Below are 14187 nucleotides of genomic sequence, written 5' to 3' on the forward strand. Positions count from 1 at the left end.
AATGAAAAAGGGGATGATGTTGAGAGGGAGCCATTAACTTGATAGTATGTATAGAAATAATACTTCTAAATGACTATTTATAGTTTATTATAGTGATCATTCATCTTTTGAGACTTTCAAAGTAGACTCAGCCTCTCTGCAAATAATTATCTATTTTCCTCCACGGTTGAAGATGACAAATAACTATGACTGTCATATTCGTTGCACCCGGAACCCCTTTTTTACATAAACGCCTGTAGACATCAAATTCCTTGCATGTATACTTTGAACTTTCACTACTTGGTAAAATAGACATTCAGACATTGACGTGTACTATTATTGACAGAACATTTTGTAAGCCATCTACTTATAACATGTCTCAATCAACTACAAACGGTTGTATAGTGTTGCCATATTCAAATACTTTATCATTTTAAGTATTTTTTCATTCACTTATATCTTATTTCTTTGGCCACTATTAATGCTTTGTTAACGTTTGTATCGACTGTAATCTGAGTTAGGTTACAAGCTCTAGACTCAAGAAATCTGAAGGTATGTCGTATATTTTTGGCGGCCTCAAATCTAACCTCGTATCTAACTGGCAAAATGTATGGGGGTTTTGACATGGATTCCGGTAAGATAAGATCCAGAATCCATGTCTGTAGGAGAAGAGATGATTCTGATAGAACGGAAAGAATTTAGTCTGGCATTTACTAATCGCTGGTAAGAACGCAACAGATTTTTCACTTACTTTCAAGAAATATCCAAGGAAAAAAGTTTCATGTTGTAGTAAAGCGAAAAAAAAGTTTATCATTACCGGTTTTTTGCGTCTGAAGATCCCAGTAAATTTCCAATGAATTATATTTTATTCAGTTTCAACAAGTGACATTTCAAAGAGGTTATTTTTCTGCCGAAAATAACTGTCGAAACTATTTTCCGGTTTGTTGGCCGTGGTCTGCAGATTTTCATTCCTGCCGTTTCGTCTACTACTGCGGTGAACATTACCAAAGGCGATAAGGCGATAAGGCTGGTTGTCGTGAGAACAGATACTTGACACTAGAGGACTCAATGGGCTCCTTAGTTGCTCTCATATCATGGCATTTAATTCAACCAACAGAAACAGCTACCACTACCGCAGTAGTAAACGAAATGTAAGGCATTAAAATTTATAGACCACTGCCACCGAATCCGAAAAGTAACTTTTATAAAGTGAAATTTCGCATTTTATCCGCGTAGCATTCTGTTATGTACATACCAAGTGATAAATTGCAAAGTATACATGCCTGGCGTTTGCTGTCGACATACACTAGTGTTCTTTTTAGTTCACACGATGGTTTTGAGTGGTTTTGAGTTACCCCAAGTAGTTGCTTTCACCATTATAAATTAATCGGATAGATTTTTTGTTTTTCTCATACATTTACATGTGCTTCATCCATTCAGGTAGGGTACGACAGACTATCTGGAGTAACTTTCGGCGATGATACTCAAGAGAGGGCAATAGACGTGCCAGATAATTTCGTAGAAAGAAAAAAGACTCCCCCTAAGTACCCATCGCCAAAAGTACATAAGGTAATTTTTTTCTTCTGCAGATAATTGAATACTTTAACATTTCTAACCGATGATTGGGATTTTTGATCGAAAAAGGCTAAGGGTTTTTTATTTATTATTAACACAGAAAAATAATTTAATATTTAATTTCTTATAGTTTTATGTATGTGTACTGTTGAAATACATAACCACCTTCTATACAGTGCGCACTTACTATTTGGCAAAACGATGCTAAAAATCCTGAAATAGTACGATTGGTATTTTAAATATCGATATTATGACCATATAAATCAAAATACACTAACGGGTTGGATAACATTTCAAAAAATCTGACAGGAATAATAGTAGTACAAGGTACTGGAAAATTACATTAGCGTTTGTGCTAATGAATCTGCTGAAGTATGATCATAAACTCGCTTATAGCTATAGGGCTACTAAAATCTGTTTTTCCGTTAACCAGATGTCACTATCTTACGAACGACAACTTTCAAAAGTCAAAATTTGTGCGAGGTAAGGGTTAACTAGGTCTTACCTTCTGACGTGAGATTCTTAGTACGGGCTGCACGCGACGCAGTCCGGCCGTCGGGCTCGAATCACCGTCCCACATAGCAATCAATTGAATGAGTTGAAATAACCACTCACGCTTGGAGGTAGTAGTGGGGGCGAGGATTGAGCGAGACAGACGGCAGACGGTGACGTCATCACACCAGTAAGGTTGCTTCTCAGCTCGCAAGGTAGACAGACCATCCAGTCAACCAAATTGTCACGTGGTGTCCTGTCACCCAGCGGTGAACCAATCAGAGTGTACCAAATTGTCACGTAGCGTCCTCAAACTGTTACGCCACTCGCCATTTAATCAGAGCACACGCTTTTGCATCTCAGAACATTGTGGCGGGAGATTTGAATCTTCTGTGGAATAAATAATTCAGGCAGACATGCGATGAGGGGTATCCCTCAGCGAGACAGACCACGCAGGCAGTGTATTGAAAAAACAATAATAATATCTGACTCACTGTCTGTACTGTCAAAAATATCACAACCTATAAACAAACTTACATATCAGCTCAGCCCGCATATTCTGGAATTGAAAATTCTTATCAGCAGACTCCATGAAGCTAATTTTGATATCAAATTAATGTGGATCAAAGCTCATGCAGGCTTAATAGGCAACGAGAAAGTTGATGAACTGGCAAAGGCAGGCATCAGAACAGGACAAAGGAATAACATACAAGCAACAACCAAAAAAAATTGAAATATTAATATTTCAATTTTTTTATTGTTTTTGGTTGTTGCTTGTATGTTATTTCTTAGTGATTTCAGTTTTTTTGTTTAACGAAATTGTTATTTTCGTATACTTTTTTTATTTTTTTTTCAGGGATTTCAAATCAATTTATATTATATTAGACAATGGAAGTCCGAACTGATAAAATCGGGATCTGTATTTGACAGAATAATCGACATTATTGCTCGATCTATTCGAACGATCTAACGAACGAAAAATACTACGATTATTGTGAAAAAAGCGTGGACGCTTTGTGACATATTTTTTGTATATCAAGCGCCCGCCGCTTTTTTCACAATAATAGTAGTATTTTGCGTTCGTTATTGTTTTAAGCGTATTTAAAAAATATTTTTAACTTTTTAGTTAGATGACTATAACTTTCTGGCAACCAGGCCAATCCATCACAGCGGAATACTATCGCTGTATCTGTAGAATACGGAGGGTGAGTGTAGACCCACAACACTAAGGCCATATGTGACCCATTGCGCATCCTCCCGAGGAGTTGTCCTCCTAGGTCATCGTCCATCCTGTCCTTACCAGGAAGGTGGACAGGTCACTAGGAGACAGCTCCTTTATATCGGCAGGTGAAGGCCAACACTCGCCGAACACACACACTCTTTGTCAACCTTGAGGTGTCTCACGGTGGCCTCCGCGAAGGTTTTGGAAAGTGCAGCGACATTACTGTTGTTGCGCGGCTTCTTCAACTTTCCGCCGCAGGAAGTGCCTTTGCTGATGGAAGTGGAGTGGGGGAGGAGGAGGGTGCACTTATAGTTGCTGCCACTCTTGCCTCTTTCGCTCTTTTTCTCCTTTTGGCCTCGGCGCCGCAAATGCGCTTACGCCTTGGCCTTTGTATTATATCACAATGTGATCTGCCATGTCCAGCCTCATTCCAAGCGGTAGATTGGGGTGGACATTTCTGTTCATCCCCAGCCACCGCCATAGATTGAGGTGAGCATTTCTGTCCAGCCTCGGGATTGTTTTTTGTTTTTTCTGTGTCTGTTTTTGTATTTGTTTCATTCATATGTGTTCTCACGAGTAGCAGGGGAAGAGTTGGTCACTCTGACAGAGCCCCGCATTACCAGAGGAAGGCTGATTACAATGAGGTTTCGCCCGGTGCCCCAAGGGGGTCTTTCGTAACCACATATCACCCTGCGGCCATTCAGCTGTCGGCACGATTCCATACACCTTACCTTGGATAGGCTGGTCCACGGTGGCATGTTTGACAAAGGCTTTTGGGGAGGTTTGGTTCCCCTCACCCTACTTATTTCTGCCACTGCCCAGGTGTCCGGCGACCCCGTCCGTAAGGACACATTGACTTCCCGGACAGGGCTCCCACTCCCCTGGCCGTTCCCCTATCCGCCACCTGAGGACACGCCCAACTCTCAGGACAGCGGAGTACTATTATGAGGAAATCAATTAAATGTATTGAAAATAACGTCAGCAGTAGCCGGCACTGGTCAACAGAAGAGATCCGATCCTGCTCCATGACAACGCCCGTCCGCACGTTTCACAAAGTATCATTCAAACTCCCCATACTCCCCAGATCTTTCGACAACCGACTATCATCTTTTCGAACACTCCAATAACTTTCTCGCCAGTGAAACCATATCAAGACCAGGCAAAAACGAACTTCGTGACTTCGTCGAATCCCAAGCACCTAATGCTTATGCTGTGCAGAATTAATCGACTTGTGTTACGTCGATAAAAGTGCACTGATTCAAATGGCGCTTATTTCGATTAAATGGGGAATGTTCGTCAATTTGGGTTATTACAGCAAATGCAAGTTTGAACAAAATAAAGTTGAGTTTAATTCATGAATTTTTCAAATTCACTTCGAAAAGTATTCAAATTGATGTTTCAAATGTTGGGTTTTAATTTTTGAAGGGATTTGTTTCTAATTCACATATTGGCAACAGCGCCTATATCAAGTTGAAATAATTTATACATACCTAGATATTCTACTACAATTAAGGCAAAATATAAATTATAGTTCAATACCACCTCCACAAGCCACATAAACACCAGTTGTTTTGTTATTTATTTATATAGAGGAAGATAGGTTAGCTGCACAAAATGTCATATGTCACAGAATGTCTCGGAACTCGGAACATAAGTAAACAGAACAGCACGCCTCTGAAATATGTCATCTTTTTTTGTCTCATACAGGTAACAGATTCATTGTCCTTCATTAGCTATAAACGATGTTGCCAAATGGTGAAATAGAAACGAAACACTTTAAATGTTGAATGCATTATTTCATTCCTCTTTTTTAAGTATTTAAATAATTTTTTAAAGAAAAAGGTTGAAATGATGAGTTTAAAATTCGTTGTTTTAGAGCTCTTTAATGAAAACTACTTGATTTTCGTCAGGAGAAACATTCCCCATTGAATAAGTATACACTGAGATATTATAGTATACAATGACATAAATTTTTTAGATTTTGTCCAATATACTTGAAGAATTACTTTGAGTTTAAACTGAAAAAGTTGAAATGGGTCTATTTACAGGTGAATTTATTCACTTCCTGTGTTAGTACTGCAAGTAATTGTGAATCACGGTTTTTGTACAATCAATGAATATCCGGTCTCAGGTACATCTACGATTTCCGCTGGGGCACACCTTTTTCACCAAACACAATGGCACTGGTTTTATTGACGTTGAGAAAAACGTTTTCGATAATGTCGATGTTTCTCAGAATTCAGATTGGTACTTCAACCTTTTAGTACGTGATTGCAAATGTAACCATTTTTCTCGAATTGAGTTTTATATTTTTATGTAAAATCACTCTACAACATAATGAATACTCGTAATTTATCTGAAAATCTATTAAATGGACTGTTATAATAAAACAGGTAGCACAAGCAGTAAAAGATAAAATATATCTTTCATATGGAAGTCATAATTAAGGGCGAAGATGTGGTTGGTTGGAAATTACATTACCTGTTGGCATTTTAAAATATAATCTGAGTTGAATATTCCGAAATATGTAGTTTAGAATTTTATGGAATTGAGTTCTTTAGATTTTCTGTTGAGAAAAATAAAAAACTACTTTGCAAGCGAGGACGAATCATCAATGTTTATTACGTAGTAAAACCGCCAGTACGTTAAACAACTGTTTGCAGAAAACCTGTATTATTGTATGAATGTTGGCAGGCAGCATTTACTTGATTATTTCGTTGAAATTTTGAGTAAAATAAATACAATTTTTGTGTTTTTTGTAAAATGCATAGTTAGAATTTCAAAGCTCTATATCACCTGTGGATAGATTTTCAAAAAAGATTTTGCAATGGTTTTTAGCTTCAACCCTTAACTGCCAACGTACCGTCTGTGGGACTGCGCTCAAATTCATTTTTAGAATTATTGCAAAATGGTAAATTTCTGCAACCAATGAATTCATCTAATCCTTGAGCTAGTCAAACTCTATGTATTGTCTCATTTGCGCCCATTATCAGATGTTCCACGATGAACAGATTTCAACAAAGTAGAATACATTATGGTCTCAAGCCTCAGTTTGGAGCCAAAAATTATTTGAGTTGAAAACGAGTCACCCTAAATGAACTTCTGTACAATCTGTTACATTGGTTTCATAGGTTTTTTTTGCGAAGTATACTTCAAAAAAGTCTTATTTTGTCTAGTTAAGTTTGAATTAGATATTATCTTCATTTTGTATTTGTCTCAATCTACAATACCGATTACCTACCAGATGAAGTTACAATTGATTTTTCTGTTTTTGTGAATTTTTGAGAAGCAATGGTTTGTACGCTTCGAGAACGGATAGAAATAGTGAGTTTGTGGTTCATTACCAAACATTAAATTTTCATTTCTTTTTTTATTATTTTTGATTCACACTACTTGTAAATATGTTTTAGGTTGCATTTACAATTTATGCGGGCAAATAATTTAAATTGTTGTTTTTCAAGAACCTTACTTTGATGAAATCCTACTACTTATTCCTACTATTCAAATCTACTCATGCCGATCCTGTCCTTTTTTTGTCTCCTCGAATTGGTCGTTTCGAAATATATTCAAAGAGAGGAGCAGAGAGACGAAAAACCTTTTTCGTTGTGTTCGAGTGTAAAAACTGCAATACAATTACGTCGTGGTGCGAACCCACAAAGTTACATGTGCGATTTTTCCTTGTCTAATAAGGAACTTTCACTCCTACATACATCCTTCTGCTATACTACATCAAACAAGGTGAGTTAACTTATTCATCTTGCAATTGATTTTATATTCGTACTTTTACGCAAAGTTTGAGATCAAAACAAATCTCAGTGGTGAATCTGCGTCCCTATTTCATACACCGCTTCAAAATCGTTTGTACTACCAGAGTGGAAATAGTGCTAGAGCTGCTGCCCGTACAAATTTATGAAAACTGAATCTGTTAACAATAAAAAGCATAACCGTTCAGGAGTTGTCAACTATGGAGCTATTTGTACTGCAGTTTTAGGGCACGTTGGACTAATGGAAAATTCGCAATCTCTTACCTCGAGAATCAGGAATCAGTCGTACAAATGTTTTCAGGATCCTTCATGAGTACAAATTTCATCCATATAAGATTAGACTAGTTTATGAATTAAACGAAGATGATTTCGATTGACGTATCGAGATTTGTGAAAGTCTCACTGAACGGATCAACTTGTATCAGAATTTCTTGTATAAAATTTGTTTTCTGGATGAATGTACGTTTAGTTTGAATGGAAAGGTGAATCGGCAAAATTGTCGATATTGGAGTGATACGAATACTCATTTATACCGTCAAGTTCATACCTCAAACACTGAATGTTTGGGCAGGAATTTTGGGTGACCACATTATAGGACGTTTTTTATCGATGATAATTTGACTAGTGATAAATATTTGGGTATGTTGGAGAATCAAATAATACCGTGCATCAATAGGGCATTTGAAAAGGATATAATTTCATAGTTTTACAGCAGGATGGTTCACCTTCTCATTATGCAGCTCCAGTGTGACAAAGTTTGGATAATCATTTTCCTGGTCGCTGGATTGGCAGAAGAGGTCGTACAGAATGGCCACCACGGTCTCCGGATCTCACTACTGTAGATTTCTTTCTATGGGGTCATTTGAAGTCTAAAGTTTAAAATATAGAATCAACAACATTACAAGATTTGAGAGAGAATATCATGAGGCATTGCAGAGAAATAACTGCCGAGATTCTCAACCATGTGAGGGCGGTAAAAGAAGCTCGTTTGTACTATTGTATGGAAGTTGGTGGAAACGTTTTTGAACATTTACTATAGAATTTTTTTTTCTTCTCATTGTCCAGTCATCAGATTTTGATTCAAGAATTAATGAAAACTCTCTTTTTCTGATTATTGATTCCATATTTGTCTCTAGAACGAATTTTTCAAAATGTGGCTTCCGGTATAATTGTTGACCTGTTTTTTATTTTTCCTGCAAATCATTGTTTCAAAGGTTATTCAGGGTGGATCGTTTTCGACCCAAATAATTTGTAGCTCCCGAACCATAAGCTTCAGACCATATGTTTTATACTTTGTTGAAATCTGCTCATCATGGAGCATCTGATAATGCGAAACAATATAGGGTGATACATTTAAAAATAATTGGTGACATGCTCTGGGGGTGCAAAAGGGGAAGTAACATCAAATGTGAATATGTCAAAATGTGTCTTCCTGTATACTATTGTTGATGTGTTTTTTTTATTTTCCTGAAAATTATTGTACCAAAAGTTATTCATGGTGGCTCGTTTTAAATGGAAAATGGAATGCACTGTATAGATTTTATCATAATTTTTCCTCATCGGTTTAGTATATTTCCATACGCCAGAATAATGCCAAAACATCAGTCATTTCTGAGATTTTAGTGCATACTTACTATTTTGGAATTATGGTATAGAAACATATATTTCACAAGTAAAAAGACCTAAATATTATCAATTGGTATCAATCAATAGATAGAAGGTCCAACAAAATGAAAATTACCAATTTCTATTAAGCAAATTTTATGAAAAATGTTAATCATTCCCACTATTGCGAAAATAATAGAAAAATTAGTGAAAAATAGACTCCTTAACTTTTTAGAAAAGCACAAAGTTATAAGTACTGCACAATTTGGATTCCAAAATAAAAGAAATACAACTGATGCAACTTTTCACACACTTTTTGAAATTTACACTGGAATCAATGGTGGCGAAGGGGTTGCGGCAGTGTTTTGTGATCTGTCTAAGGCATTTGATTGCGTTGATCATAAAATTCTGCTGCAAAAACTTCACTACTATGGTTTCAGGGGTCTTTTCTACCAGTGGATTCAATCATACATATCAAAAAGAAAACAAATGGTCAAAACTACAGAATGCTCGGGTATGGAAAAAGTCAATTGCGAGGTTCCTCAGGGCTCCGTCCTCGGACCAATTCTATTCCTACTTTACATAAATGATTTAACATACATCAAAATCTCGGGCAAATTCACTCTATTTGCCGATGACATCTCTATTATTTGGCATAATAAAGACACTGATGTTCTAAAAATACAAGTTGAGAACGATTTAACAAAAGTCTTCATCTGGTGTGAATCGAATCGTCTCTCATTCAATATACAGAAAACCAATTTGATGACTTTCAAATGTAATTTTGATGACTTAAATATTAACTCGAAGAATATTGGAAATATAGGTACTGTGAAAACACTGGGAATACTAATTTATGATAGACTTAAATTTGATAATCACTTGACTGTTCTTAAAAAAAAATTATCTTCCGGTTGCTATGCAGTTAGACTAATCTCTAAAGAATTAAGTTTTTTAACTGCTAAAATTGTATATTATTCATTATTTGAATCACACTTAAGATATGGCATTCCATTTTGGGGCAGTTGCTGTAATTTTCTGTTCAATAGCATATTCATTTTACAAAAACGTGCCATTAGGTACATGTGTAAAGCTAAATTTAACGACCACTGTAAACCTCTATTTAAATCTCATAAAATTCTAACTGTAGTAGCATTGTATATTTTAGAAACGGTACTTATTGTAAAAAAACATTTGAATAAATTTGGTTCAAATTCTTCACATTACGTAACTCGGCAAAGTAATGACATCAAACTCTCACTGCCTACCACGTCTCTTGTATATGACTCTTTTATCTACAAAGGTGGCAAAACATATAATCACTTACCACTTGCAATTAAAACCATTGGATCCTTCTATAAATTCAAAAGAGCAGTAAAAAATCTATTATTAGACAGAGCCTATTACAGTCTGAATGAATACTTTAGTGAAAACACTAGAATAATCCTTATTTAATTTCCATATGTCGCATAGTGTTGCTCATCTTTTATTATGTATAGTTGTGTAGATTTATATAGTATTAAGTGTGACATGTTACCTTTTATTAACAAGTTTAATTGTTGTTGACATATTTTCTCTGGTATCAGTGCTATGTATATTTTATATTTTTTTTAAATTTTTTAACTTTGTAACCATGATGTTATTCATGAACAATAAAGTACTTTCTCTCTCTATATTCCATAGTTTTCCAATATTTTTCATTTGCTGATGTTGATTTTTCATTTGCTAAAGTTGATAAAAAACATTGTTATACAAGTAAAAGTGTTTAAAATGTGTCAATAGATGAAGATCCAGATGAATTAAAAATTACAATTTTCAGTTGAGCTAAATAGTTCAGTTTCTGCGAAAAATAAAAATCTAATTTTTTTTCTGTAAGATTATCAAACGTTCCCATAAAAAATGTTCTTTTCAGATTCATCCCCTTTGTTTACATTTCTTTTCATCGTATCTATAAAATGCACCATTTTTGCAGAGCGGACTGAATGGCACCACCATCCCCCAACCCCCGTTACCAGATTTGAATTCCAAACCTGTACCACCGCCGAGGGATCATCTGAAAATCGAGAAAGATGGCCGTCTAGTCAACAGGGCACCTGCTCCACAGTTACCTGCGAGAATTACAAATAACAATAACATCACCCCAGCCCCTGCCCCCCAGACTCCCTCACCCACGACGGTCGTAGAACCGACGAAGGAACAGTTGGACAGCATAAAGAAGTACCAGGTAGGTGATTTCTTAGAAATATTTTGATTGTTCGAATAGGGTGAAATTAGGAATTTCGACCACGGGCGTCCAAGTAACAAATCGTTAAAGAAGTAATCGGAATTGAAAACGATAATCGCTATTACAAAAATTCACATTTTTTGCTGATGATACGGTTATATTATAACAAATAGACTGTACAAAAAATATTTTTTTCAATTTTCAAGAACAGAAAAAATAAAATGAATTCCTTTATTTCAATAACAAAATTCACTTACAAATTGGGACATATTAGGCTTACACTGACTTTTGAACCAAGATGATTATTCTAAATAGACTATCCTTATCTAAATCTAGAGATAATCTATTCTCATAAATGAGAAATTCACTCACTAAATACTCACTCATTCATCTCCATTTCTCCATACTGGTAAGTCCTAGGAAGCTTAAATTTGATACGAAGGTGCTTCTTAGATCTTAGAGGCGCACTGAGAAAGCATTTTCAAATATTCCGTATCGCTATATTTTCGGAGGCTGAAACTTTGTATGTAGGTTCGTTTTTTGTTGTAGATGTGCAATAAGAAAGGATTCTCAAATATTCCGACTGAGGCGCCCGTCTCGGCGGAAAAGGCGTGTTCATAAAATAAAGTTAACTTTTCATCACTGTTTCTCCGTACCGCTATATTTTCGGAGGCTGAAATTTTGTATGTTCGTTTGTTGTATGTTTTAGGCGTGCGATAAGAAAGGATTTTCATATATTCCAACGGGGGCTCCTCCACTGAGGATAAATGGGGGGCGCGTTTACATAAGAAAATTACCATTTCATCTCTGTCTCTCCGTAAAGCTCAATTTTCGGAGGCTGAAATTTTGTATGTAGGTTTGTTATATGTTTTAGGCGTGTGATAAGAAAGGATTTTCAAATATTCCAACGGGGGCTCCTCCACTGAGAATAAAAGGGGCGCGTTTACATATGAAAATTACTTTTTCATCACTGTTTCTCCGTACCGCTATATTGTCGGAGGCTGAAATTTTGTATGTAGGTTTGTTGTATGTTGTAGGCATGTGATAAGATAGGATTTTAAAATATTCCAACTGAGGCTCCTCTACTGAAGATAAAAGGGGCGCGTTTACATATAAAAATTACTTTTTCATCACTGTCTCTCCGTACCGCTATATTTTCGGAGGCTGAAATTTTGTATGTATGTTTGTTGTATGTTGTAGCCGTGCGATAAGAAAGGATTTTCAAATATTTCTAAGGGGGCTCCTCCACTGAGGATAAAAGGGGGGCGTTTACATATGGAAATTAGATTTTCATCACTGTTTCTCCGTACCGCTGTATTTTTGGAGGCTGAAATTTTGTATGTTCGTTTGTTGTATGTTTTAGGCGTGCGATAAGAAAGGATTTTCATATATTCCAACGGGGGCTCCTCCACTGAGGATAAATGGGGGGCGCGTTTACATAAGAAAATTACCATTTCATCTCTGTCTCTCCGTAAAGCTCAATTTTCGGAGGCTGAAATTTTGTATGTAGGTTTGTTATATGTTTTAGGCGTGTGATAAGAAAGGATTTTCAAATATTCCAACGGGGGCTCCTCCACTGAGGATAAAAGGGGCGCGTTTACATATGAAAATTACTTTTTCATCACTGTTTCTCCGTACCGCTATATTTTCGGAGGCTGAAATTTTGTATGTATGTTTGTTGTATGTTGTAGCCGTGCGATAAGAAAGCATTTTCAAATATTTCTAAGGGGGCTCCTCCACTGATGATAAAAGGGGGGCGTTTACATATGGAAATTAGATTTTCATCACTGTTTCTCCGTACCGCTGTATTTTTGGAGGCTGAAATTTTGTATGTTCGTTTGTTGTATGTTTTAGGCGTGCGATAAGAAAGGATTTTCATATATTCCGACGGGGGCTCCTCCACTGAGGATAAATGGGGGGCGCGTTTACATACGAAAATTACCATTTCATCTCTGTCTCTCCGTAAAGCTCAATTTTCGGAGGCTGAAATTTTATATGTAGGTTTGTTATATGTTTTAGGCGTGTGATAAGAAAGGATTTTCAAATATTCCAACGGGGGCTCCTCCACTGAGGATAAAAGGGGCGCGTTTACATATGAAAATTACTTTTTCATCACTGTTTCTCCGTACCGCTATATTGTCGGAGGCTGAAATTTTGTATGTAGGTTTGTTGTATGTTGTAGGCATGTGATAAGAAAGGATTTTAAAATATTCCAACTGGGGCTTCTCTACTGAAGATAAAAGGGGCGCGTTTACATATAAAAATTACTTTTTCATCACTGTCTCTCCGTACCGCTATATTTTCGGAGGCTGAAATTTTGTATGTAGGTTCGTTTTATGTTGTAGATGTGCAATAAGAAAGGTTTCTCAAATATTCCAACTGGGGCTCCTCTACTGAGGATAAAAGGGGCGCATTTACATATGGAAATTACAAGTTCATCACTATTTCTCTGTACCGCTATATATTCGGAGGCTGCAATTTTGTATGTAGATTCGTTTTATGCTGTAGATGTCAATAAGAAGTGTTGTTACAACAGATGCCAACAAAAATTGAGAAAATAATTGGTAACAAAATTTAATCTTGAGATACTCTTTTAGAAAAAGAACTGACACAGCAACTTGACGAATAGTAAACTCGCCTACAATAAAATAGTTGAAAAACTGAAGGAACAACTATTGAGTACTCAGATATTTCAGAGTATCCTTAAAGGACGATGTGTCACCGTGTTCAGTGAACAACACTTCACTGATTACAAAATCGGCTTTGGAAAATCCGCAATAAAATATGCATTTCATACTCTTTCAGTTGAATCCAATGCATTTATTAAAAAGGAAATGTTCCTATTGTACCTGTCCACTTGAAAATTCACCACAATTCGGCATGTCATGACGACCCTCTATACCACAGGGTAGTAAACCAATGACTCATTCACGTACCTTCGAAAATAAGTTTTGGCTACCTGCAGAGCTCGTTGCTATTGCTATTCTGTTATTATTAATCATTGTTTGACCACATTAGAATAATTGCGAATACATTGCACAGGGACGTAGTTAATTTTTCTAGTTTATTCACTTCGAAATGACGTCTGTTAACAAATGATAATATCATGAAAAATTGTTTTGTATATTCACTGCAGAGGGTCATATACTTTCCAATGAAAATCAAGAATAAAAACGTTAACTCGAAAAGTAAAATGTGTTAACCTCACCAGAACTTCGTAATGTAGTAAAGAAATTTATATTTTTCGAAAGTTCATCACTCAATAACGAAATAGAGTAGAACATGGGACTGGTAAACCAGAGGTTTGGATTCAAATCCTACTAACG

The 14187-nt window shown here is 36.2% G+C and overlaps 1 protein-coding gene across 1 annotated transcript in view; it reads left to right on the forward strand.

The window, feature by feature from the left end:
• The window catches only part of sdt (MAGUK p55 family member stardust), a 177996-nt gene that overhangs the window by 123222 nt on the left and 40587 nt on the right, over positions 1-14187 (forward strand). The window contains 2 exon segments of the mRNA XM_074183381.1: positions 1420-1548; positions 10610-10861. Of these exon segments, the coding sequence (XP_074039482.1) occupies positions 1420-1548; positions 10610-10861 (381 nt within the window).

This window comes from Leptinotarsa decemlineata, unplaced genomic scaffold, assembly GCF_025532065.1.
Source record: "Leptinotarsa decemlineata unplaced genomic scaffold, Ldec_3_MD MMD2_tig00026336_RagTag_RagTag, whole genome shotgun sequence".
NCBI lineage: Eukaryota > Metazoa > Arthropoda > Insecta > Coleoptera > Chrysomelidae > Leptinotarsa > Leptinotarsa decemlineata.